This window comes from Alexandromys fortis, unplaced genomic scaffold (genome assembly GCF_014885135.2).
Source record: "Alexandromys fortis isolate MF-2015 unplaced genomic scaffold, M_Fortis_MF-2015_v1.1 scaffold_5, whole genome shotgun sequence".
NCBI classification, from domain to species: domain Eukaryota; kingdom Metazoa; phylum Chordata; class Mammalia; order Rodentia; family Cricetidae; genus Alexandromys; species Alexandromys fortis.
The window spans coordinates 7,937,221-7,960,118 of record NW_026067924.1 but is presented as its reverse complement, the minus strand read 5'-3'; the positions used below and the strand labels follow the sequence as shown (position 1 = coordinate 7,960,118).

At 46.8% G+C, this 22,898-nt stretch overlaps 1 protein-coding gene across 4 annotated transcripts in view; it reads right to left on the bottom strand.

The window, feature by feature from the left end:
* Slc22a23 (solute carrier family 22 member 23) overlaps positions 1–22,898 on the bottom strand; it is a 156,350-nt gene that overhangs the window by 28,885 nt on the left and 104,567 nt on the right. For all 4 annotated transcript variants that reach the window (XM_050142237.1, XM_050142238.1, XM_050142240.1 and 1 more), the window contains one exon: positions 12,145–12,313. In XM_050142237.1, the coding sequence (XP_049998194.1) occupies positions 12,145–12,313 (169 nt within the window). The remainder of the gene's footprint in view (positions 1–12,144; positions 12,314–22,898) is intronic.

The window sequence follows — 22,898 nt, the reverse complement described above, 5'->3', positions numbered from 1 at the left end:
ACAAGCTTCCTATCTGGGTTGCCCTTTTGTGCACTAGCATACATTTACTATACAAAAGAATCGATTTCACTGTAACGTTTTCATTAGTGTATATCATATATTTGATCTTACCTCCTATCACCCATTCATACCATCCTCTACTGTTCTTTTCCCAAGTAGTTTCTGTTCTCATGCCTTACATACCTATTTCTAAATCTAGATTCTATAGATGAAAGAAAATATGCACTGTTTATCTTTCTGATCTTGCCTTATTTCACTTAATGTGATGACCTACAGTTTTATCCACTTTCTTCAAAGTATCATCTTTGTTCTTTCTATGGCTAAATAAAACTCCATTGCATATACACACCACCTATTCTTTATCTGTTCACCCCGATGGGCTCCTAGGCTGATTCCACGTCTTGGCTACTGTGAACCATGCTACTATTGTAATAATGGATGTGCACACCTCTGTTCACTGACGTAGTCCTTCTGGTGGTGTCCATATCCAGGAGTCAAAAGAGATGTCCCTGGGTGGCTTTTTAAGGAACCCCACATGATTTTAGCAGTTGCATGGGCTGCTTCTTTGAGGGCTCATTAAACCCGCATTCTGGTGGGAGACTAATAAGGCAGTTCTCTGAGTAAGAATCACGTGTGCCCTGCTTAGTCCTCTGTACTGGGACATTTTACTCATACATAAAATACAGGAAGGGAAAAAAAACTAACTGGAAATGCGTTATGAAATTAGTTGTACCCTTAAGCCATTTCCTTATTTGTCTTGTGGGGTATTTGGTTTTGGGGCGATACCCGTGTACACAAACACACCTCCCTGTCTGTGATTCAACAGGGGCATCATTCACAGGACAAACATGCACGGGGCAGTTGGAGTCATTATGGAGAAGAACGACACTTTGGGCCCTGAGAAGTTATTTTGTTCTGGAGGAAAGCATGCTAAACACACGCTGCACCACTGAGCTGAAGTTCAGCCCAGTCTGGGACTTCCATTAAGCAGGCGGACAGGAAGGACACAAAGTCTAGCCCAGAGAGGGAGCAGGGTCAATAAAACGTTGTGGAAATGACCTTTCCATGTGTGCACATGAAACTGAGTATGGGCAGGGCTTGGGCCATTTCTGACTGAAATAGAGGACTCTAGTTGTTGATTCTCTGGGTTTGATCAAGTACTGGACAGTTAAAAAATTCTAGAGAGGCCCAAAAGAAAACAAACAGTAACCAAGACAAAGACACAATAGGAAGTTACTCCAAGGTGAACAATGCTCTTCACAACTGAGGTCTCCCCCAATCCCATGTAAAAATGAGGTTGGAAATACATCAGCAGATTTTTTGTGGCCTTAAGTGAGTAACTTTATTCCTCTGGGCCTCAGTTTCCCTGAATCTGTGGAATGAGTTCAGAAGAATGATACAGAAGCCTCAGCAGGCCAGATCCCCATGTTATCTGTTGAGATCTGGGGCTAAAAGTCACCTCTGAAAGGTAAAAATATGTCACACTGCTACATGCTCAGACCACACAGTGCACAGCATCCTCATGGTGCTACAGACTCAGACCACGCAGTACATAGCATCCCTACAGTGCTACAGGTTTAGACCACACAGTGAACAACATCCTTCAGGGTACAGTATCCTCAGGGTGGACAGGCTTAGACCACACAGTGCACAGCATCCTCAGGGTGCTACAGGCTCAGACCACACAGTGCATAGCACCCCCACAGTGCTTCAGGCTCAGACCACACAGTGCACAGCATCCTTCAGGGTACAGCCTCCTCAGTACACAAACATTCTCAGAATGCTGCAGGTTCACGTAGGGCACATGAAGTCATTGACATTAGCCTTTTTTTTTTTTATAGTGGATCAATTCTGAATACATAGGCTTGACATAATTCAAAATGGTCCTCTGTTCATGTTTTTAGCAGATAAAGACTTGGGATTCAGCTCCCATACAGACACCGACAATCTGTAACCCTGCATGCAGCTGGTGCTCATCCGCCCACACACCTGAGCTAATACTCACCACTCTTTCCCTCCCCCTCCTTTCGAAAACTTACCTGTGGAAGGGATTATCAGGTCACAGAAACCAAATGGCACCCAGGACAGTAAAGGATGCAATGCTGTACGGGGAAGCTGACCGACAGCTTTAGCAAGTGATAAAGGAAATGCGGTGTTCCAACAGGCAAAGTGGTACAGGCTCGTAATCTCAGCACCTTCCAGGCTGAGACAGGGCAATTGTAAGCTCGAGGCCAGCTTGGATTACAATAGCGAGTTCTCACCCAGCCTGGATAGTTTAGCAAGGCCTTGTCTAAAATGATAAAATATTTAGGAGTTGGGAATCTAGTTCAGCGGTAGAGTGCTCAGTTAGCACGTACAGGGTTCTAGGCTTAATTACCAGGCAAGAGAGAGGAGGAAAATAAAATAAGGAAGTGGGGAGGGAAAGGGGCCAAAGGCGAGATGGATTTTTGCTGCTTTTGCATCTAATTGGAATTTTATCGGCACCTCTGTGTTTGCGGCTCGCAGCAGGTGGGCCAATCAACCTGCTCCAGGGGGCCACCTTCTGACCTCAGCCTGGGATCTAATCCTATGCCCATCAGGGTGGCAGACAGATACCGTGACTACAATATCTGCTTGTCGTGTGGGAGCCTCCTGCTGGCGTCAGGCAAATGCTCTGTCATCTCTGCGCACACCTCTCCCGGCTCCCACAGAAACCTATCCTGATTCAAATCAGCCAGTTCCAAAGCCCGAGTGAGGCCAAACTAACATGCTTTCATACGGGTCTCAGGGTCCACTGAGACTCACTCTATCCATCTCTGTGGACGCTGACCAGCTGCCAGGGCAGAAATCATTTAGCATTGGACACCTGTGGCCAGAGGCCACCTGACTTGAGCCAGGCACTGACAGCTCAGAATCTAACACACAGGCTCGCCCTGGCTGCCCTGTCAGATTTCCAGGCTGCAGTGGCCCTCCGGCTGGCCTTCAGCAGACCCAGCTGCTGGGCTAGGGCAGTGAGATGGATGTGGAAGGCATGTCCTGGCCCTGGGGACTGCCTGCATGATGTCAGTGGGCCATGCTTCCCTATCTTCCCAGGCCTCTCTCCACCTCTGCTTGTAAGCACGTGTGTTGGTCCCCGGGATTCATCATATTGTACCTGACCTCTGTACTCAGCTCAGGGGCTTAAATGAGGTAGCTTTTTACCCGAGGGCTCTTTAACAGTCTGTGTCATCAGCAAATCCCAAACAGCAGTTGAGGCACTTCGGGCTCACTTTCAACTGCTCATTCAACTTTGGTGACTGAAATATGCACTACCATTTGCGACTCTAGGGCTTTGTTTTTAATTATTTCTTTCAAATCACATAAGCATGCATATATGTACTTTGATCATATTTCCTCCCCACTGCAGTTTCTTTCGTCTGTGTGTGTGTGTGTGTGTATGTGTGTGTGTGTGTGAATGCACAACCATGCTCCATTGCATTTAATCAGAGTATCAGAGTTGCTTCTGTGAGCATAGGCTTGGGCTCGGTTATAGACTTGAGTCAGAGCAACATAATAGAGGCTACACCACTGAGGAAAACGAACCCCTCTCCAGCAGTATACATTTGCCTGTTGTTAGCATTACATGATGCTTCATTACCCAGTCTAGAGATAGCAAGGATTTAAATCTCTCTCCTCTCTCTCTCTCTCTCTCTCTCTCTCTCTCTCTCTCTCTCTCTCTCTCTCTCTCTCTCTCTCTGTTTTTGTTTGTTTGTTTTTGAGGCAGGGTTTCCCTATGTAGTCCCAGCTGTCCTGGAACTCTCTATGTGGACCAGGCTGACTTTGAAATCACAGAGATCCACCTGCTCCTGCCTCCCAAGCGCTGGGTGGGATTAAAGGCATGAGCCACTATACTGGAGAAGCCTTTTTCTTTGTGTTTCTATTTCAAGTCCCCAGATCAGCTGCGAAGTGGTCACTGCAGCCTGTGAAAGGACTGCTGCTGCTGACTCAGGTGCTCAGAGGCTAATTTCTGTGACTCATCTCTTCCCCTTTCCCCTGTGAGTCAGTGTTGATACAGCTGAGTTCCCTGTGTGCAGGGAACCCCACAACCTTGTTTTATCTGTGAGAGAATCTCTTTGTATAATGTGGCATTGTGAAATGAAATTGAATTTTATGGAGGATCATGTTGTGCTCCTCCTGCTTGGGAAAGAAAAACAGACTGATAATTGCTGAAACACACACACACACACACACACACATTTTAAACTCATCTTAGCGATAAGCAGCACAATCAATTAATCCATTTAACACATTTTCATTGTGCCCTATTAGGACAGGTACTAGAAGAAATGTTTTTGTCATTGTTAGAGGGAACATGGAATCTTCCAGGATGTGAAGCAAGTTCTGTGCCAAGTACATGCTACCCTTGGTGACCCAGGTACTTCCTGGACCTAACAGCATCGCAGCCTGTGGGACGAGCTGAACAGCTGGTGGCGTTCCTGAACCTAGCAGCCAATGCACCTCTGGGAAGCCATGGAGTATCTGTGTGCCTCAGTTTTTCTTTCTGTACGGGAGTCTATCACAGTGCTGCTCCCCAGGGGTCCTTGGGCAGATCACGGGCACTCAGGGATGTAACGTGCTTAGTCTGGCCCCCAAAGAGTAACCTTCTGCTGAGCAGGGAAGCACACGACTGTCTCAGATATCTAGGAGGACAGTTTGAGCTCAGTTGAGGCCAGCTTGGGCAATATAGAAAGACTCCACTTCAAAAACAAACACAAACAAACAAGCAAACACTCCCCCAAAAACCTTTTAAAACTAAACTCAAGAAATGATAAAAGTCAATGATTCTGCCTCAAATATCTTGTTTTGCTTTGTTTTATTTTTTTAAGACAGGGTTTCCCAGTAGCTATGGAGCCAGTCCTAGAACTTGCTCTGTAGACCAGGCTGGCCTCGAACTCACAGAGATCCAACTGCCTCTGCCTCCTGAGTGCTGGGATTAAAGGCATGCATGACCACTGCCCAGCATGCCTCAAATATTTTTAGAGATATTTCTAAATTAAGACCACTTACTATATACGATGGAATTGTTAGTATTTTTTTTAACTGCGCGTATCTAGCTTAAGGCCACTTATATATGTTTTATAATGACGTCTCTTGGAAATTTTAAACATTAAAATCTCTTTGGCAGAGATACTTTTTCCTAAGGATCTCTCTCCACCACCTTGGTGCTAGTTTCTTCCCCAGCTGCTGGGCATGTAGGTGCCTCACTCTCCTTCCCACATCACAAGGCTCATTTCTCACCTGGAGAACCGGTGCGGCTACTCATGCTCTGAGGTTACACCTCCCTCCGTTTCCCAGTATTTCCCACCCGGCATCCTTCTCCTTCTCCCTGCCTTCCCCAATGCTGATGCTTGGGAAGCTCTCACCAGGATGAACTTCCAGCAGAACAGAGTGATGCTCATAACTCACCATCTTCACACATCTGGTGCATGTCTTCCCACAGAGCACTCATGTTGGGTGAACCCAAGCTGTGGCTCTTTCCCAACAGGTACCTGATGAAGAGCCTTGGCAGAGGGAAACCCTACTCTTCCCCTACAGGGGTGTGGGGACAGGCCAGGAGCAGAAACTTCTTTGAGAACAAGGCACCTGTGGTTGCTGATGGTGCTGTCAGGCAAGCAAGGCTGGTATCCCAGTCCAGGCAACCAGAAACGAGGTAGAACTCAGCCAACTTAGGGTTTCTTTAGCATATCCTTCACACCCTCCTCTAAAGGGCACTAGGTCCATATGTCATATGCAAGAGGCTTGATCTTTTACTTGGCACAGGGCTGCTCCTCTGACCTCAGGACTCACCTGGAGCCCTGAACACCTCTTCATATATGTTTGTGGTGTATGTGTGGGCATATATATATGAGCAGGTGGACGTGCAAATGGGGGCTTGAGGTTGACTTCAGGGGTCTTTTGTGATTGCTTTCCATCTTAAATATTCTCTTGCTTGAAGCAAGAGCCTGCTGATTCATTTAGTCTTTGGAGTCATCTTGCTTTGGGGATCCTCTCTGTTCCCAACACCTCCCCCACCATTCCATGCTGGGATTACAGGTGGACCACTACCCCCATCCAACATTTACATGGGTGGTAGGGATCCAAACTCAGGTCCTTACACTTGAGTGGCAAAAGCTTTCTCTCTGGGTTCCTAGGGAAGCTTTTTGACTCTGTTTATTTCCATGCAAAACTGGATCACTCTGTGAAACTCCTAGGGGAGGAAGCGTACAGCTGATCTTAGGGAAAGTGTGTCTTTGAAATGTTAAGCACACCAACATCTGCATACTCCACAGTGCTCTGGGATATAAATTTTAAGTGTGATTTTCCTTCCTTGCCTTGCTGGTTCACGAGGGCAGGGCTGTGACTGCCTTGTTTATGATGACAGCCCCCTACACCTAGGAAACACAATCTGAAGAACAGTGAGCATGTACACATCCTCCACAGGTGCTCACCGAGGCGCCACACAGATGTTCACTGGCACAGGAGGGTGCACAGCAGATGTGTGAGTGTCTGCATCACCAAACCTGCCCTGTCCTCTGGGCCTCTCATTTTCACCGTGAGATGATGACAGGCTCCCAACCACAGGGATGGCACGTACCATCCCTGATTCCTGGGCCTCCTCCAGAAAAACTCCTCAGCAGTAAAATGACACATTAAAAAGCTCACATTTTCTGCCCCGCCTGCTACCTTCCTGGTCTCCTGAAGCATCCTCATGTAACAGACCTTGATACAATGACCAGAAGACAGGGTAAGACTGTGTCTTGCACGGGGGGAGGGGGGACTCTCACCAAGGAGTTGTTACCAAGCTACACTGCCAGTGGGCTGGGGCCAGCTGGAGGAGGTGCCTTTCCTACCCTTGTACTTCCTTTCTTCATCCTTCTGTTACCTCCCACTTAGCTTCTTGCTACACCTGGCAGAATCCCTCTTACTCTCTGTCCTCTGGTGTTCTAAATCTTGATTTTATTTCTCCTCATTTGTTTGTAAGCTATGAGACTAGAAGCATTTAGTTGGGAAAAAGATAGGTCAGTGCAACTCTTTAGACTGGCAATAAGCTATACTGCCCTTTCCTAAGGGGTAATGAATGGCTAAGCAAACAACCAAACTAGGATTTCTATGTGGCACAAGTCAGGGTGCGTGGTGGCTGTGGACACCTGCATTTACCTTTGGCAGTGTTCACTCACAGGTACAGTCTCTTCTGTACCTGCTGTATGACAAAGTGCTTAAGTGCCACCCCCTAGAGCACCCCAATCCAGGCAAGTGCACCTTTGTTCTCTCTGTACTCCCCTCCCGTGCCTTCCGCAGCATTTCCCTCACTTCCAGCCCATTGGAAACCGTCAGCTGGTTCTGCCTCATCTAAAGATGAAGTGAGCTGTCAGCATCCCCAAGCAGCTCACTTGGCTTTGGCTCTCAGACTCACTGAGCGGACGGGGGCAGCAACCATCCCTGTGTCACAGATCTTCCCCTCACTAAAGTGTGATGCACCTTCCCATGAAAGTCTTTGCCAGATCCCTACCTAGTCACACTGCACATGCCATCTTGTACTGATGACCTTGTCCTGTACCTGTAGAAGGGTTGGCTGTATGTTAGCTGTGCCTTTTACCTTTCCAATGTCTGTATGTGTGGGGTCTTGCTCATCCTGGAGCACCCTGCTCAGCTCTGCCAAAGGTTAACTCATTCCCAGTCATAAGAGGCTTGGCTGCATGCTTTAATCACAAACCAACCAATCTAGAGGCCATACCTTAACCACATTCTAATTCTATTCCTAGATTAGACTCTTAACTAGCAACTATCCATTGGCTATGATCACCCCAGGACTGAGTAGCAGACAACTGGGGACAGCCCCATGCCTCCACACTAGTTGACCCCGAATCTTCCTCCTATGCCTCAACTAGTCTCTCCTGAAGAAACTGCTATAAGGGATCCTGCATGCACTGCCCCCTTCCTCCCTGCTCTCTGGTCCTTTCTCATACGGCCCTATGGGCTGTTGTGCGATCCTTCCTCTTCAGAATTGTGAGCAATAAGCTATTTTTCTTACTGACATCCGCAGCTGTCTTGGCTCCACTCTACCTGGATAAGTGTAAATTTTACATTTGAGAACACAGGCTTCTTCCACTGCCTTCAGCACTGGGACCTCTGCAGCAGCTGATCTCATCCCATCACCTCCAGACTCCAATGACAAGAGGGGGCTCTGGGCTCCCTACTCCCGAGCCCCTCCAATTCAAAGACTCAGCCCCAGTCACAGCATCCTCTCATCCTTATGAGTCACATTGGGTCCACTGACAAATCTCCTTGGGGTCATTTCCAAAACACCTCTCCAATCAGACGTGCGAGTCTACTGTTCCCTTGTGTAGGTACTGCCTCACTTCACACAACCCATTGCATAGTGCCTGCCTCTGTCTAACAGCGCAAAAGGACAGATCTTAGAGCATAGGTGTGCTGGGTAGTTTTACGTCAACTAGACCCAACCTAAAGGCATCTGAGAAGAGGGAACCTCATTTAAGAAAATGTCTCCGGTGGCTGGAGCGACAGCTCAGAAGTTAAGAGCACTGGCTTGTTCTTTTAGGGGTCCTGAGTTTTTTCCCAGCAACCACATGGTGGCTTACAACCATCTATAATGAGATTTGGTGTCCCCTTCCGGCATGCATACATACACGCAGACAGAACACTGTATGCATAATAAATAAATAAATCTTAAAAAAATAAAAAGAAATGAAGATGTTTAAAAAAGAAAAAGAAAAGAAAACATCCCCATAAGATTGAGTGGTAGGCAAGCCTGCCAGTAAGTAGCATCCCTCTGTGGCCTCTGCATCATTTCCTGTCCTGACTTCCTTGAATGATGAACAGTGATATAGAAATGTAAGCCAAATAAACACTTTCCTCCCCAAGTTACTTTGGTCGTGGTGTTTCATCACAGCATTAGAAACCCTGACTAAGATGATATCGGTACCAAAATAGTGGAGTATTGCTGTGAAAGACCTGACCATGTGTTTTGTAGGATTTCAGAACTCTGGGCCAGAAAAGCCACTGTGTATTCTAAGTTTGGTTACCAGTGAGAGCTTGGAAGATGAAAATGTTGAAAGCAGTGCAGACAATGGAGGCCTGGCTTTTGACATTTCAGAGGAAAGCAAAGACTCTAGTAGAAAATTTGTGTGAAGAATCTGTGGCGTCTGGTCAGCTGGAGCAGAAGAATCGGCTGCAAATAACAAGAGAGAAGAGCCACTAAAGGAAAACCTTTGCTTTGCTGGGACAATGCATGCTGGTCGGCTGGGGTTGAATTTTGTCTGTGAGCTCATCCTTGTCAAGAATTTCCTTCCATGGGGCCTTGTGTGCCTCCTTGGGGTGCTTTGTTGACTCTAGAAGGTCAGAGTATCTCAGCCTTGGCAAGTGTCTAAAATTTGTGTATGCATGCGTGGTTCAGACTTCAAAGCTTTGATTTTTTTTTTTAGAGAAATTTTTTTTTTTCTGTTCCCAGTTCAGGGAGTCAGCCAGCTGTGGGTGGAGACCCTGTGGTGAGGAAAGACTTTCTAGTCTTTGATTCTTGAATTTCTTCAAGGAGCTGAGTTCTAATTGTATACCAAGCCTGTATTTAGTCTTTTCTCTGTTACTAAAACAAAATATCTGTGCCAGGGCAACATAGAAAATCCACAGTTTTGAAGGCTGATAGTTAGACCTCTGGTGAAGAGCTAAGGTGGATGGAATCACAGTAACAGAATGTGTGTGACAGAGATGGCAAGAGGGACATCTGAGAGCTTTAAGGGTTAGGTTACTCACGGAGTGTGTCAATCCCATGGGCATACACCTAATGACCAAACCATGAAATCCCAAACTTTCAATACCACCACACTGAAAACTAAGCCTCAGGCATAAGAATAGGTGTGGAACAACCCACATCCAAAACACATGTTGTCGTTTGAATCTGGTGTGCCCACAGGCTCATGTTTTAAACACTTGATGCCACCTTGGTGGTACTATTTTGGGAGGCTCTGGAAAGTTGGGAGGAGGTAGGCTATTCACGGTGAGTCCTTGGGGGTTTATCCATGTTCACTTCCTAGTCTACTTGACTGTGATGTGGACAATGTCTGCCATCACCCCCACTACCGTGAACTGAACTGGTTGGACATACCTTCCTTCTGTGGTGGACTGAGACTCTCTGAACCAATGGGCCACAGTAAACCCTTCTTTCCTCAATGTGTTTCTGTCAGGTACCAGGTTAGCACTTAGGAGCAACAAATACATCCAAGAGCTCAGTTCTAGCCAGTGGGCAGGTTCCTAGGCTGCTGTCAGATTTGGAAACCTCATGCTGCCCCCATGACGGCTCTGTCGGAATTCCCTCCTTCCAGTGCAGCTCAGCATGGTATTTTTGTGATTTGTTTTATTCATAAGCCATATGCATATAGAAAGGCCTCTGTCTGTCTGTCTGTCTGTCTGTCTACCACTTTGACTAGAAGATCCCTTCCACACTTTTATCTTCATGGCTCGACCCCACCACTTGCTGATTGAGGATTCTGCTTTGGGCAACTGGTTTGCTGTCCCTCATAGCTTCTGGGCTTCTCAGCCTGCTCCTTAGAGAGTGAGCAGCCACCTCGCATGCTGCCAGGCACCCTGAGTGCAGAGAGTAAATATCTTCTTGCTAAAGAAAAGTGTGTCACTTTCTGTACTTTGCCACCAACAGCTGGTGGTGCTGGCTGATGCTACCAATCACCTCTCCCTCCGGCAACCACTGAAGCAAGTCTGTCAAAAACCCAACCAACAGGAGGAGATGGCAGGACAGTGGTCATGAGAGAGGTGAGGAGAAAGGACAGGCAGGCACACAGTCTGTGAAGCCACTGATTCTCGAGGAGCCTTCCAAGCCTAGTAGGAAAAGTCTGGATACATTTCTCCCCAAAATTGTTGCGGCTCCCCCACACAGGTTTCTATGAAAGGTTGGAACAACAACTGTAGTAGCAGTAGTTAATACTTACAGGAATTAAGACCTGACACATCTGAGTTATCTCAAATACTACCAATATAAATATAAAACATAATAATCACGTTGCTCATAACCATGAACATGTGTGATACTAGGTGACAGGCATCAATCAAGGTGTCTCTACTAATTCTCCCAACCCAATTATTTACTATTACGACTTAGGCACTGATGAACTTGAGGGGCAGAGGTTAAACAATTTGCCCAAGGTTACAAGCCTATGCGGTGGTAGAACTCTCAGCTCTATCTCCAAGTCTCCCTCCAGACTGCCCCCTCATGCGCCTTTTTGCATCATTCATTTTAGTCTTTAAAAGAACCCCAGGTAGAATGATTATGATCCACTTTTTATAGCTCCGAGGAAGCAGGGAATTAGAGAGGCATAGAACAAATTCCCGGGGCTGGACTAGCCAGAGCTAAGCATGGGGCGTGGTACCTTCCATCACACACAGGCGTACGGCACATATTAAAGTCCCTGGGTGTCTCTCAGAAATAAAAAGAATTTTTTTTTTATCTGTAGAGTTTAAAAAGTTTTTCTTCTTATAGCATATTCATACTCCTTAGACAGTGAGGTCATACCCCAAACAGTTTATTCAATAACCCCCCCATCCAAAGTTGATAACTCAAAAACTTGTTACATGATGGTTTTTAAAAGTGATATTAATTAATCTTAAGCACGATGAACAAACTTTTTTTTTGGTAAGGGATTATATAATAAGTATTTTCAGCTGTGTGGGCCACACCATTGCTGACACGGTAACTATAGGCAATGCATTTGTGAACACATGAGAATGGCTACCTTCCAATAAATCATTGTTTGCAAAAGTAGATGATGAGCAGATCTGGGCAATGGGCTGAAGTTTGTTCATCCCTCACCTAGAGGAGGTAGAGAGCTTTTCTAAATCATTCCTTCAGCACCTCCCTCCACACGTCCCATTCTAACACAAGACCTTGCCACCATTTATAGGTTAAGTCCATTTATAGGTACTATGTGATAGACAGAAGCAGATCAGTGTGAAGCCATGGGTAGCTACTGGAGTTGGGGAATGGGACAAAGGGTCTCATTCCACAGTATGAACACTGTAAATAGTTAATAAGGGGTGGAGGAGTGTGTGTGTGTGTGTGTCTGTCTGTCTGTCAGAACACTCATGTTAACACCGTGGAGGGACATCATGAAGGATACTCACGACCAGTAGAGCAGCATGAGCAGGAAGGGACAGATGATGAGGGCCTGCAGCACCTGCCAGTCCCGGCACAGCGCGGCCAGCCCTGGCATGAGGAACTGGCCTGCCATGGCCACGAAGCTTGCCACCATGGTAATCATGAACCGTTTTCCTGGAGGGCACAGTTCTATTCCTAGAAAACAAACAATAAGAGAGACGTGAGCGCTGTTTGCTTGCTGGATGACTGAGGAGCCCCCCGTGCTAGGAGGTCATTGGATACACGGGGGGAACTGAGGCCTGATGGGGAAGGGAGTGAGGTCACGGCTCAAGATCACAAAATAACCTAGTGGGAAGGACACTGCATTTCTAAGCTCAGGAACTAAGCTATGCCGCTTGTGGAGACAGAGTTTGCATCCTCGTTACCACCTTTCCTTTGTTCTTTGGCACTGCAGAGCTTGCTGGGCGGCAGGTCCCCTTGCTGCCCACGCCATCACCTTCCCTTTCAACCTAGGACATGCACTGGGAGCCCTCTCAGCCTCTGCATCCGTACTCCTCGTCTTACACCGGTACTCAGCGAAGACTTAAGTTCGTCTCCACTGTGAAACCAGGACGGACTGAGCACACTGCACAAAACCAAAGCAAAGCCACCTGGGGCTCACGATGACCTAGCAGGAATGTTCCTGCACCATTCTGAATCCTACTGTCCATTAGCACGGGCATGTGGCATGTTCTTTCCCGACAGTGGGCCATGTCTAATTCACCAGCCAAGCTGCACAATAGAAAAAAAAGAATCCATCTTCAACCAAGACCCACGAAATGGAATAGACCACGATCCCTCCTGGCCACAAGAACCCATTCTCTGAATTTGACCCTTGTTAAAAGAAAAAATAAGCAAAAAACAAAACAAAAAACCTCTCAAAACTTTAAACTTTCTGGAGCACTCATGGGACAATCAATATGGACCTAATATATGAATCTCTATAACAATGGTCCTTAATATTAGAAAAAGTAGTTGGGTCCTATCCACACACACACACACACACACACACACACACACCCCTATAGACAATGCAGATTTATTTGCTGTTGTTTTTCTACATTGTGCAATAGTCACTAATTTTTCTTCTTTCTTGCTTTCTGTTGAAAGGGGTAGGGGGAACCGTTCAAATGATTAAAAGAGAAAAGGAAGAAAGGCCCCTTGGGGGAAAACACTCTTACTACCTTCATGTCCAGAGCCTGTTCCACAGCTTGGCCTTGAGGCTTAGTTACAGTAGCTTATCTGCAGGCTGTCCAGAGACCACAGTGGGGCAGCAGGTCAAAGGCAGTAGGCAGGGGACAGATGAAAAGGAAAGTGGATAAATCACACTTGGCTACAAGGATATCATCAGTCCTAACGAGCGCAGGGCACTGTGCCAGCCAGCATCTACACTGGCTCGCTGCAGAAGAAATATAATCCTGTTAGCAATTTCTGCTCCTTCCTGGCCACAAATAGTCATTATCATAGCTGCCGGCGGACAGGAGAAACCTGCTCTCACTGCACAGAGCTTATAAGGGACGTTTTTGTCATTTAACTAGGGAAAGAGGACGGCAGGGCCCTCCTGGACCATTTGCTGTGATGCTGTCCCTCTCTGTGACACTTAAGTGATACTTCTTAGTATGGTCGGGTGTGCCATTTCTGCGCTCCAAAACAACAAAGGAACATCTCTTCTGAATGGAATAACAGCGTGGTTTCTAATTTTCACTCAGTAAGCACTAGGAGACTTGTTTTGGAAATCAGGAATCTATATCAGCCAGAGTAGGCTTGGTGTGGGAGGCCTGACAGACACCAAGAAAAAAAAATCGAGCACGCCTATGACCTTTTAAAAAGGCCAGAGGGCTGTTGGAGGAGCCTGATGGATTCGTGCTAATGAAGTTTGCTAGCGCAACAGACTGTGTACTGGTGCTTTTTTTCCTTCACTACCTTCCTTAAATTTAGTGACACAATTGTGTGAAAACGCCTACAACTGCGCCAGTGCTCCACTGTCTCAGGTTTTGTCTCCCATACTTGAGTTTCTCCCAGAGTCAACCACAATCTGAAAATATTAAATGGAAATTCCGTAAGTAAACAACTCACAAATTTTAAAAATAGGTATTTATAATTATTGAGCATACGTGTGCATGCACCTGACGTGGTATGGGTACACGTGCCACACTCTACGTGTGGATGTCAGAGGATACCTTTGTGGAGTACGTCCTCTCCTCCCACCTTTACATGGGTTTCCGGGCTCAAACTCAGGCTGCCAGGCTTGCATAGCAAGCAGTCTTACCTACTCTACAACCGTTTCACTTTAAGTCATACATAGTTCTGAGAAGCATGATGGGATCACTGGGGTGAATCAGCTTTCTGCCTAACATATCCATGCTGGGCAAGTCGCCTGCTAGGAGTCACTCAGTGACGTCTCAGTTTTCAGACTGACTACCATGCTATTACCTTTCACAGGTGTGTGCGTACGTGTATTATTTCTCTGCACGACATATCCATGGCATGTCAGTTACCTGCTTACTAGTCGCTCAGTGGCGTCTCAGTTTTCAGACTGACTGCCATGCCATTACAGTTCACAGATGTGTGTGAGTGTGTGTGTGTGTTTCTCTGTATGGCACACCCATGGTATATAAGTTACCTGCTTGCTGGTCACTAAGTGATGCCTTGGTTTTCAGGCTGACCGCAACGCCACAGCCCAGGGGTATGAATCACCCCTCTGTCCGACATACCCACACTGTATCCTGACTGCTCAACACTGAGCAGTTTCAGTTTTCAGAGTACCTGATGTGCCATCCCACTCCACGAGAGTGAATCACCCCTCTTTCCTACATGCCCACTCCACAGAAGAACTTGCTGTTGGCCACTCAGTAACACTTTATTTGCCTGAAGGAGCCTGTAGTACTGCAGAGATTGTGCTCAGGTGACCCTTATTTTAAACCTCATAATGGCCATGAACTTAAGGAATAGTGATGCTGGAAATTCAGATATACAAGGAGTTGCAATAAAGGGCTCATTTTAAGAGGACAGATGAGTATTACAGATAAGAAAAAGACATGTGGAGGTTGCTAAGACTGATGGGAAGGAAGCAGCACAGTGTTCCCAGGGCGTGGGGCTTGCCCAGCTTTCAGGCTTCCCCTATGGTCTTGGGATACACTGCCACACATAAGGAAGGGTGGGGAATAACTTCAATCCTTTCAGCACAGCTCTCCTGGTGATACCTAGTCCCACACACTAAACTCTAGTTCCGTGTAGTCAGGAAAGAACAATGAGGAAACCTCCGAGATCATGACCAACATTTGAAGGGGAGTGAGGAAAATGGCGCCTTGATGGGCAAGCGACTCTGTAATCCCCCCTGGCTGCAAATGTGATAGCTACTGAATTATTGGTGTGACTATCAGCATGACAACTGTTAACACTTCTAACTTTTCTTTCGGAGGTCCCCCCTCTGTAAGAGGCTGAATGCTCCACTTCTTGTGCCCCAAGCGGGAGCCACAGACCTGCAGCGTCCGCATCACACACGGATGGGCCAGGCCTGTGGTGCCTACATTTGAATAAGCTCCTCAGGCTTAGCTCCCTAATTGCCCCTCACAGAATGTGGAAGATGAAGCAGTTCACTGTCTTCTGACCTCTCCACCCTGCTTGTGGTTGGAATCCCAGCACAGACTTGATCTGACTGCATCAGACAGAGGTACTGTGGGCCAGCGAGAATCTGCTAGCCTTGCTTTTCTGCTGGGGAGTCAGTGACCTCAGCAGGGCACAGGTGCGATCCATTTGCTGATGACTACCTTTTTTTGTGCCTTAACTCACCAGAAATTCTTTCCCAACTGCTTGAATCTAACTATGCCATGACGGTAGCTATAAAAATGTGAAGGAAATGAAAAGCAATTATCAGGTTCCACATGCATTTTAGGCTTGTCATTGACTGTGCGTTCCTTTTGGAAGGTGAGAGATCAGGCTTTTTTTGAAAGGGCACAAAAAGCATCTCTGCGCACTTCGAGCACGAGCCCTATGCATCATTACTACAAATGATGGTCCAGCTATCACCCAGCCTCCGGTCTCATCACCCACAGTGAGATGTATTTGGTCTTATTTATTGTCCACCCGATCCAGTGATTTTTTTTTTCAGAGTAGGCATGAAATTTGTTCTATAAGACAGGAGGGAAAATGCTCCTGTATGCTCCTCTGTCTATTTTATTTCATGGAAGGTCAGAACTGTGGTGCTGGGGTGTAGCTCAATGGTTCAGCACTTGCCCAGTATAGAGCTATTTATTCCCAGCATTGCAAGAAGCGAGACCAAAACACCAAAAGAACAAGAAATAGAAATAGCTTAATCCAAGAAGACCACATCAAAAAAAAATCCCATTATTCAAACACCTTTTCCTCTCAGGCTGTAATGGAGAAGGTTTGCAGGCGACCCTTAGAAAGTGGCTATGATTGCTAATCCTCACAGTCAACCTGACTGAGCTTGAGCATCAAGGAGACCCAGCCCTGGACGTGTCTGCAAGGGCATTTCCAGAAGATCCTAACTGAGGGGAGAAGATGCACCTTGAGTGCCGGCAGCACCATTTACTTCATGAGCTGGGGTTCCAGAGGGAACAGAAAAAGGAGGAAGCCAGTTGGACAACAGCAGTCACGTGACCAGCCACCTCTCCCTCGGGCCCCACAGCCAGGACCTCTTGACTGTGAGCCCACGGGAGCCCTTCCTTAAGTTGCTTTTGTGAGGTATTTGGTGTCAACATTGAGTAAGGAATATATTAGCTATGCTTTGCTGAGGAGCAGAAAAACCGCTGAAAGTCCCGAGAATGAAACGGCATGTAAGTAAGAGAGAATGGAAGCGTTTAAATGAAAAACAAGAAAGCCAATAAACAATAATGGGGGCTGCGGCCTGGACAGTTTGAGTCCAGGCTGTGGAGACGCCTGAGGTTCTGTAGGAACGGTGGCCTTGTTCAGAGGCTGCAACTCAAGAAAATCTGCCTTTCACAAACTGGCACAAACGGGAGAGAGGAAAGGGGCTCTGTCCTGTGCACCTCCTCCATACAAAGAATTGACAGCCAGTCTGAAAAGAGAGAAAACCGTTCAGAGGCCTCCCCCACTTGGGAATCCCTGCATCTCACTCGGCAACGCAGTACACACGGGTGGATCATATTCCAGATACTGATGCTGTGAAGGCAGAGCGAGTAGGAGCCAACCATGGTGGCCACACAGAGGGCTTGAGGATGGAGAACTAAAGGGGGACATTGGGAGGAGAGCAATAGGACCTGGCCCCACCATGACCAGGCATTCGCATGGCTTCTGCAAACTGTGGGCTGGTAACAAGAGCTGCTGGCTAGCTGCAGTGCTACCAGGAGTAGCAAAAAATTCTTACAGGAGATGTCTCTGCGCCATTCATGAACTAAGTGTCGACTCTTAAGGTGTGATTTTCTTTTACTCACTCTTGGCCACTTACATTTGTTGTGATGAGTTGTTAAGATCAACTGCTTTGCTAATTTTATTGCTAAATTGTAGTTTTAGACAACTCTTCTGTAGATAATGTACCCTTCTAGTTTTTTTTTTTTTTTTCCAATGCTGGAAATAGAACCCAGGACATGGCAAACAAGCACTCTACAGCTGAGCAACACTCTGAGCTCGTAGTTAAAAAAATATAACCCATGCTTCATGTTCATGTAAGACACCTCCCTGGTAGAGAGCAGTGCTCTCAGTGACAGCTGGAACCACTGTCACGAAGCACAGTCCCCTGATAACCTCAGAGTCACTGGCTCAGAACCTGTCTGTGTTAAACTGTTAACACTGTGGTATCTTGGGGAGCTCCAGCAGAAACCCAGAGTTCCTGCCAGTGTGTGCTGGCAAAAACATACACCTGGCTTCCGAACTTTGTCCAGGATATGAGTTAGCAAAGGTTTAACATTCTCCTCCCACATCCTCTGAAGCCCCCCAGACAATCTCACTCATTTCACTTTCCTGAGTCAGAAATCCCAAGAGGTTAGTTGCAAACAAGCAAACAAAAAAACACAACCCGTAACATTTGACACTGATTGTAGGAAAGCAAGTCCAACCTATGATGCACACACACCGGAGTAGAACACAGCCCTTATTGTTTATTAAGTATTTATTTTTGGAGGCGCTGGGTGTGGAAGCCAGTCCTCACATGGCACACGCCGGGCAAGTATGCTTCTGCTGAGCTGAGCCACACCCCCAGGCTAGACTTTGTTTTTTAAAAATGTGTGTGCCGACAGAAGGTAGGGAGAGATGTACATTCTCTTGGGATAAAGTGTTCTGGACTTCTTAGCTCACAAGATTCTTCCGGATCTGGGTTGGCTAGCAACAGAGGAATCTATTAACTGGCTGACACTGCTTAAACCCGAGAACTACAAATTCTCCGAACCTGTGTCCTCGGAACAAAGTGTGCCTTGAAGGGGACAGGCTGAAGTAAAGACCATGGCTGGTGTATGTTGGGGGGAACGGTGGGTGGTCATGGCTTGAAACCCCTTCCCTGCCTCTTCTGTGCTAGTAAAGTTACTCAGCACCTTTGGGCTTCTGTTTCCTTGAGTCAACCGGAAAGGATAATCACAGTATGGCAGCCCGCGCCCCCCACATGGGATAGTCAGATCTGTGGAAGATCAGCAGGCAAACTCTTTGTTGTGGCAATGCATGCGTGAAGTGAACAATCTAAAGGAGGGAGGGTCTGGTTGGCCTCACGCTTTCATTCCATCATGGCAGAAAGGGTAGATGGGAACAGAGAGCTCACCTCCTACCAGCCAGGAAGTATACATCAGGTATAGACGAAAAGGCTACCGGGGAAGCCAGCCATCCGGGTCAGTCTCTGCCTGAGGGTTATGAGGGTGTGGTGGGGTGAGGTTCATGAGCTGCCTCTCCTTCCTGTCACACAGGTTCCTTTCTGGGGGAATGTCACCTTGGGCATGCCACCCTCACTTAGACAGATTCTTTCTTCCACAGCTCCTTCACACACAAGAATCCAGGAAAAGCAGTTGAGGTTCTGAATGGAGGCGTGGCAAGGCTCCCAGGAGGGAGCTACACTCACTGTTCCCGAGCAAGGATGCAGGAGAACTTTATAGATTGTTCTAAAGGCAGCACTTGCAGTCCACACAGCCTCCAATCCTGCCAGGCCCAAGATCACTTGGTTCGGAGTCTCAGTCGCATGTTTCAACTCTAACAACACAGGTTAGGGCTTTTCAAAACCCACTGTCCTTATGAATGGGTTCGCCTGCTCTCGCGTGCTCCTCTGACCTCAGACAGATCAGCAGCCCATTTTGGCCAGGGGGAGAAAAACAGGAAGACCTTGGGTTCTCAGGCGCCACCTCCTGTATCCCAGCTTCTGTTCAGCCTTACGACTACCGAGCCCATCTGGTGGCCACTAGATACTTCCTAGACCAGTGGTTCTCAACCTTCCTAAGGCTGTGACCTGTTACTACATTTCCTCAAGTTGTGGTGACACCCAACCATAAAATTATTTCATTGATACTTCCCAACTGTAGTTTTGCTACTGTTATGAATGGTAATGTATCTGATATGAACCACTGTGGGGGTCGTGACCCACGTCAGTTTACACTTCCCCTTCTTCAGCAAGGCAGGAAACTGCAGCTGCTGCTGCGCCTGGCCTCACTGTGTCCCCCTGTCCTCCCATTGCTCTTTCCTTCCTGCCCGACTCTGTTGTGCCTGGGAGTACAGGGCAGCATTTAATGATGACTGCCATAGGCAAGGACACAGGCTCCTCGATCTTGGAGACCAATACTTCAGCCATGTGATTGTGGGATCCTTATTATAGCCAGAGAGCCCGAAATTGCTGGGCGCGGAGACCCAAATAGCATCCCAAGGTAGAAAGCGGCTATTATCAGGACAGCTGCCAGCCTCCCCGTCCAAGGGAAGACTTCATCTTTCCTCCTACTGAAGATCTGCCAACTGACCACCAGGATGAGCAAAGGGATTGGAGAAAAATGGTTTTCTTCCTTTAGAGAGGAAAAAAGCAAGCCAGGGGAACTTTGAGGCATTTCCTACAAATCACATCCTCCTGTCTGCTGTACAGCCAGATGGGGGACAGTGAAATGCCAAGTTGTAGAGGCAATGCGTTCCTTCCTGTTGGCACTCAGCAAACCACCAGTGCTCTGAGCATGCTAGGCCAGGCACGTCAGCAAGCATTTTTTTTAAAAAAAAAAAAAAAACATTAAACTCATTTAATATACAGAGGTCTATGATGTAAATATGATTTAGTGTTCATTTTACATAGAGGAACACCAAGACTTAGAATGTTTGAGAATCTTATTTTACTTTTCACAATGAAGAAACAAGGTAAGTGTCCCCATGCTGTCCACACCTTTGCTGTAGGCAGGGGCTGCCTGCACATGGGCCAGAATCTAAGTTCTGAGGAGGCAAAGCTTCCCTCATTGCTCACTGATGCTTCTAGAGCCCAGGACTGGAGCAGGAATAGTAAATGAACAATACTTTATTCTTCTCTAATTTTTTAACCTGTATTTTTCTGAGGTTGCTACATTTTTGCTTTGTTATCTTTTTAAAAAAATATTATTTATTTTTATGTGCATGAGTATTTTGCTAGCATATATGTATGTTCACTGTATGTGTGCCTGGTGCCTGAGGAAGCCAGAAGAGGGTGCTAGATCCCCTGGAACTGAAGTTATAGACAGTTCTAAGTCTCCATGCTGGGAACTGAGCCCAAGTCCTCTATAAGTCAGTGCTCTTCTTAACAGTTGAGCCATGTCTTTAACCCGGGATTTGTTTTCTTGATGGTTAATTTTGAGCCAAGGTTTTGCTTTATAGCCCAGGCTGGCCTCAACCTTGTGATTCTAAAGCAACTTAGGGAAGAGATGATTTCTTTGCGCTTGCAGGATGCAGTCCATCATCAGAAAAGCAAAGGCAGGAATTTGAGGTAAGAACTAAAGCAGAGAACATGGGAAAACACTGTTTATTGACTTGTTTAGGCGAGCTTTTTATATAACCTAGGCCCACCTGCCTAGAGATATCCCACCTGCCGTGGGCTGGGCCCTCCTTCATCAACAGAATCAATCCAGGACGAACTCTGTCACTGACTCCACAGAAGCCGTCCCGACACACACGGAAGTCATTAAAATCCACACCATGCACTATAGGCTGATAACAGCTTAAGGCGATATCAACCATGAAGGCATGGTGAGCCATAGAGTTCCACTTCCTTCCTAGATGATATAAATGGTTTTCACAGGCCTTCTGTCTTTCCTTTAAAACTAACATTTCAATAGCTCAAATAGGGAGCAAGGATCTAGACGCTCAGTTGCTGATGTTTTGGCTTGACAGTATTTTGTTTAAAAATAACGGGTGATATTTGGCAGCATGTGCCTAAGAACTTGATGATACTTAGACTGCTAATAATTGACAAAAGCAGAGAAGGTAAAGGAGAGAAATTACTTCATATAACAGAACAACCTCATATAAAGTGCCATTGTACTGTGAGTTGATACTCACAGGCCCCCAGAGTTGGTGACTCCTGCCTCAAGAGTTCTTTGGCATGGAGATTTGCATGACCACACAGCTGTTGCTGTACCCTCTCCTGGGACCACATTGGACATGTAGGTGCCAGGCACCTGCTCAGACCTGGCTGGCCCAGTAAGCTGGGGTGACAGACTTTGCAGTGACTCTGGTGTATGTCCCCATTTAAGGACCACTGTGGTAAGCCCTACAGATAGGCTGCTTAGTCCTCATAACTAGGAGGACTAGGTGCCATTTTACCAGACCATTTTAGAGATGACAAATACACACAGTTGGGAGGTATAGAGCAAGGACTTGGGATCCACATGTCTGATAAGGTCTCAGGGACCCCTCCAGAAGCAGGACATTGAACCCTGGAGGACCTACAAATGTATAGGTGGACTTTCACACATTCCAGCACCAAGGGCCCTGGTTAATATTCCCTTTGCAACACTGGCGTATTAACACCAACAGCAACACAGGGGGCTGAAGCGTTTGCCACACCAGGTGGCCTACCAGCCTTGGCACCATTAGAAGTTGGTTTGGCTGCCAACACCAGGTATGCGACTTTTCTCTGTGGGGGAAAACAAAAGACACTATCACAACTTTCAGTGCCCAAAGAACAAGTCAGGCAGAGGCACAAAAGCCCTGGAGGGGCAAAAAAAATTGGAAACTTCTATTTGAGATGAAAGAACTCTAGAGACTATGGAATAGGGCTAATGGAGTTGGGTAGAGAAGGCCTATGTGAAATTGTGGGTGTGTGAGGGGGAGCCCATGATGAATCACCAAGCTTTTGCCTTGTTTAATGACCTTTAGAGTCAATTAGAAAATAAAACACAGTTGAGGTCACACAAAACACGACTAGGGTCAGGGTCTGACTCGTACTGCCAGGCTGCAGCCACTGATCCCCATCCAACCCACTCATTTTATTCAAGGGGAAAATAAGGCCAGGGAGGCAGTTGGTGGTAAAGGCAAGGCACGATTCCAAGCCTCTGGCTCTTTGACCTCACCACATAGCCTTTGGAAAATATACAACAAGGATTGCTTTGGGCTTAATTTCAAATTGAGAATATAATAAAAGCAGAAATCAAACCTGATAGGACACATGGCAGTTAGCACTCCTTCCTGTTAATGGAAAAGCCTTTGTGCTGTGTTCAACTTAGTAACACCAGTCAGTTAAGGAGTCAGATCAGGTCAGTGGCTGGAAAACTGTGTTGGAGAAGCCCATCCATGGGGACTGTGTCGGCAGAGTTGAAGTAGTGGTTTTCTGCCCAGCCCAACT